Source organism: Otolemur garnettii, unplaced genomic scaffold, assembly GCF_000181295.1.
Source record: "Otolemur garnettii isolate 467f Iridium unplaced genomic scaffold, OtoGar3 scaffold00867, whole genome shotgun sequence".
NCBI lineage: Eukaryota > Metazoa > Chordata > Mammalia > Primates > Galagidae > Otolemur > Otolemur garnettii.
Window position 1 is genome coordinate 1 of NW_003853262.1, and position 4,568 is coordinate 4,568.

Genomic DNA, 4,568 nt, shown 5'->3' on the forward strand with positions numbered 1-4,568 from the left:
CCACCACACGGGCATCAGGAATCCACGTGCCCCTCCACACAGACATTCCCCACCACACGGGCATCAGGAATCCACGTGCCCCTCCACAGACATTCACCCAACCTATCCACTCATTTATCCGTGGACGGATGCAACCATTTATCCACATGTGTACACCTGCCTCACTCGTGCCGGCTCCCATGCGTGCGTCCACCCACCCACGCATCCATGTGTGTCTGTGTATTCGTCCCTGTGTGCATGCGTCCACCCACCCCTCCGTGTGTCCACTTAATACTGTGTTCAGTCCAGTTGACGGCAAAGCTCTCGGACAGATAACACTACGAAAGCACAGATGCCTTAGTTGGGAGTCTGTGGGCTTCTCCTCCTTGGCCTGGGCTCCAGGGCTCCAGCATGCTGTCTTTCTCTTTTTTTATACTCCTAGGGGCAGCTTGCCTCAGTGCCCTCCTCTCTGCCAGGAGGGAGTGGCTAGTGAGGGAGCAGGGACAGGTGGGTTCCAATATGCCTGTTGAGGGAGGCAGCTCAGAGTGGGCCCCTTGTTCTATGTCTGTTTCTTTGGTAATGAAGATTTAATTTGAGCTTCTGAGGGGTAGGGAAAGAAAAGACTCAAAAACTGAGCTACTGTTTAGGAACTGTTTGACATTCCATCCTGTTGTTTTTCAGGATACCCCAGGTCACCTCCTGTAGCCGCCCCAGGTACGCCTTCAGGGTTTTCCATTCTGGTCTCTGCCCTTCCCTGCACCTCGCCCTTCCTCCCTCATGCTGTTAATGGTGGAACTGGGGCCCAGCCCTACTCCCCAACCAGAAGTGTCGAGGTTTGCTCCCCAGCCAGGGCCAGTGTCTCAGGCCCAAGAAAAAGAATTTTCCCTCCTACAGGATTGCAGCTCACTGAGGTTCCCGAGGGGCTTGCTGGGTGGGCCTTTGCCCTGTGTGGTCCTGACGAGCTTCCTGAGGGTCGGGGTTTATTGGCTCATCAGCAAGTGAGCAGCTCCCTCTATTGCTGCCCTACCAGCACCTCCCTGGCCCGCCACGCATGTTGCCACAGTCTCACACACTTCTGGCGAGGGCCTCCCCAGCTTCCCAGATGGCTTAGTTGACTGCTGAGCCCAGCTAGGGAGCCCAGCACGTGGCTGAGGAGTGGGGTGCCCCACCACATCCAAGGGAGGGAAAACTGGCCTGGCACACGGGCCCTGGCGCAGTCCCCGTGCCCGGAGTCTCAGCCCACTTCATCCCCTCTCTGCTGCAGGCATTCCAGGGCCCTCTCTTGTGTCTTTCTCCGCTGGGCTTACCCAGAAGCCTTTCCCCAGCGACAGGGGGGTCGTCCTCTTTAACAAAGTGTTGGTAAACGACGGGGACGTGTACAACCCTAACACAGGTGAGTGAAAGGCACTTGGGTCCCGTCTCCTCCTAACCCCCACATGCAGGTGCCTGGGATCTGGGAGGACGCTGTCTGGACAAGGGGCCCCGAGGGGGCATGTGCTGTGCACCTAGCCCTGTGGGTTTCACACATGTGGTCCCAGCTGTCAGGCTGCAGGCTGGGTGGGTGACATTCCCTAGTTGTGAGGTCAACACACTCTCCTCTGCTCTCACCACTGGAGTCGCTGTTAAGAGGGCTCCGTAGGCCACAGCGCACCACACCTGGCCTCTGACAGCCACTGCGCCTCTCTTGGGCTCTGACAGGGCAAACTGGAGGCTCCCTTGAGGGCCCCATGTATTTATCATGAACGGAACCAGCGGGGCTGGGAGCTGTGTTCTCCCCAGGAAGGCCTCATGCCCTGAACACAATCACTTCACTGTCTGCAGCACTGGCCCCCAGGCCTGGGTTGTCTGGAGTGGGCCTGAGAGGACAGTGAGCATGGGGTTTGCCTCAGGTTCCCAGTGTCCTCCCGGGGTGGGCTTCTCTACCAGGACCAGGGGTGGCCTGGGAGAAAAAACCCCCAGGCAGGCGAGGTGAGATTCCCCTTGGCCTGGGCCTTTCCCAGTCTGAGCCTTCAGCAACCATGGTCCATGGTCCTTACCTATGATCAGGTCCTCCCGAGGGGCCAGTGCATGTTAGGGAGGCTTTGCAGCTCCTAAGCTAGTGGGTGGAGAACGTGACCGTCTTCTGGGCAGGTGTTAGCTGCCATCCTCACCAGGCCACTGTCTAACCCCCTCCCACCCCACAAGTGGTTCTTAAAGACTGGTAAGCACAGAACTCACCCCAGCACTGTACTCCAGTCCAGGTGGACCAAAGCTCAGCCTCTCAGGCGGGTCAGGTGGGAGGAGTGCAGCGACCCCCACAGGCCCCCAGGCCTCCGCTGAATTGTTACAATCTTCAGGGTCAGGCTACCCTCCTCATCCCAATCCAAGCTTGGCTGTGGGATAGTACAGCTACCTGGACAGGTCAGGGGATTTTGTGAGCAGGCTCACTGACCTATGTCACATTCCCAGACCTAGTCTCACCTGCCACATGTGGCCTGGAGCAAGCAAGTCAAGCCCAGAGCGCCAGCCGGCTTTGTCCCAGGGCCAGTTGCCTCAGGAAAGACTCAGCATCTCTCCATTACTTGCTGTTTGATGCTAGGGAAGGGGCTCAGTAGCCTGACCTGTGCATTTGGGGGGTATGACTGATGCCCAGGGCCCTAAAGTCTACCCCCTTTTAGCACCTGGCTAAAAAGGACCCAGTCACACTCCTCCCATCTGACCCACCTGGGGCAGTGGGCAAGGTGAAATGCCTTTCCAGAGCCTGTGGGTGGCAGCTGCTCCTGCCAGCCTCTGCTCTGGGTTGAGTCTTCTGGTTTTGCAAATAGTATAGCACTTACAGACTTGTTTATTCCTCAGTTCCAGCCTCCAGACCCAGAACACACGGCAGTGCTTGCTTCTGGCCATGCATGTCTGCTACCCGTGTACTTGTCCAGCAGGAGAGTGGCCCTTCTAGGGGAAGGGCCTGGCCTCCTGGGGGTACCTGGTCCTGCCAGCAGCCCAGCCTTGAGGCTAAGTTGGCCTTGAGGTGCTTTCATGGCATCTTTGGGTCAGTGGCAAAAAGCACCAGGAGCTAAGGTGGCTGGAGTCAAAGGTGCCTGGAGGGTGGGTACAGGATGCAAACAGCTTGCTTCCCTCCACTGCTGCCTCCTTAGTTTGCCCAGGACTGTAAAGTGCCAGAAAGACACTGGTCCCCCATCTCGGTTACCTTATTGTCCATGGCAGGGGCTGTGCTGGTGTCAGCTGAGCACAGATGTCTTTCTCCTTCCAGGGATCTTCACAGCTCCGTATGACGGGCGCTACCTGATCACGGCCACCCTCACCCCGGAGAGAGACGCCTACGTGGAGGCAGTGCTGTCCGTCTCCAATGCCAGCGTGGCCCAGCTGCACACAGCTGGCTACAGGAGGGAATTCCTGGAATACCACCGCCCCCCTGGGGCCCTGCACACCTGTGGGGGCCCGGGAGCCTTCCACCTTGTTGTGCACTTGAAGGCAGGAGATGCAGTCAATGTGGTGGTGACGGGGGGCAGGCTGGCGCACACTGACTTTGATGAGATGTACTCCACGTTCAGTGGGGTGTTCTTATATCCCTTCCTTTCCCACCCCTAGGGCGGCTGGGGCGAGGTAAGGGGCACGAGTTGTAAAAACTCTGAAGCTTTAATATATTTGCTTTCAGTATGCACTGAAGCACTGGTCGAGTTTTCTGCCCCCATCACCTGCCCCACCACGAAGGCCTTCCTTCGCTGCTGAGGCCAACCACCTCACAGCACCCAGGCAGGCAGTGAGGAATGAGGCATGTGGTATATGTCACTGTAACTGGACAACTGGAAGACTTGGAAAGGCCCTCCTGGGCATGAGCCAGATCCCCCCCTTGCGTCTTGCCAGCCTCCAGATCCACTTGAGGGCTCCTGGGCTCTAGCTGCTCCCCCGGGGGCCAGGCTGGGGGCTGGTGTCCTGCTGATGGAGGAGGAGCTGCTGGGCTAAGAACCCCTGGCTGGTCTTTACTGGACAGCAACACTATGGCCAACCGTTTACACTGCATGCAGGAAAGTTTAAACACTGAAGTCAAGTGGCCCATGCCACCACACAGGGACCCTGAATTTAGTTTGGGCTGTTCCATGTTTGGCCCACCACTGCCTCCGGACTCTCCCCTGCTCACGTGGGCTGCTGATGGGGATGCATTAGACTGTTCACGAAGTTGATTGGCTCCTTAAATGGCATGTACAGTTCAGGGCAAAGACAGGGAGCACCAATAAATATATAAAGCCACTTCAAGTTTTCTGAAGCCTGGTATTTTATGGACTAGAAGCTGTTGCTAAAAAGCCAACTGTAGGAAGGTAACTGGCCTTTTCTGTTTGTGGGCTGTGTAGAAAATAATCTTGAATAAACTAAACCACAAAACTATTAGCCCTCAGCATCCAAGCTGTACACTTGGGTTTTGCTTTTGGCTTCCACAGACAGACCAGATGTGCACGGAGTCAAGCCCCGTGCGATCCTGCAGCTGGACTGCTCCTCCTGGGGTGCTGGAAACGCACATCTCCTTGGCAGCTGCCCAGGCTCATGAAAATGAGTCCTGGTGCTTCACGGCACTCTCTCTGGCAGCCACAGCCTGA

At 57.0% G+C, this 4,568-nt stretch overlaps 1 protein-coding gene across 1 annotated transcript; it reads left to right on the forward strand.

Annotated features, from left to right (window-relative positions):
* Positions 1-660: 660 nt before the first annotated feature.
* On the forward strand, positions 661-4,230 carry LOC100960982 (EMILIN-2-like; the record flags this gene model as incomplete). The annotated part of the gene is made up of 3 exons (XM_003803795.3): positions 661-693; positions 1,244-1,372; positions 3,227-4,230. Coding segments are annotated over 3 exons (500 nt in total), but the record flags the coding sequence as incomplete, so codon positions are not given.
* Positions 4,231-4,568: the final 338 nt, after the last annotated feature.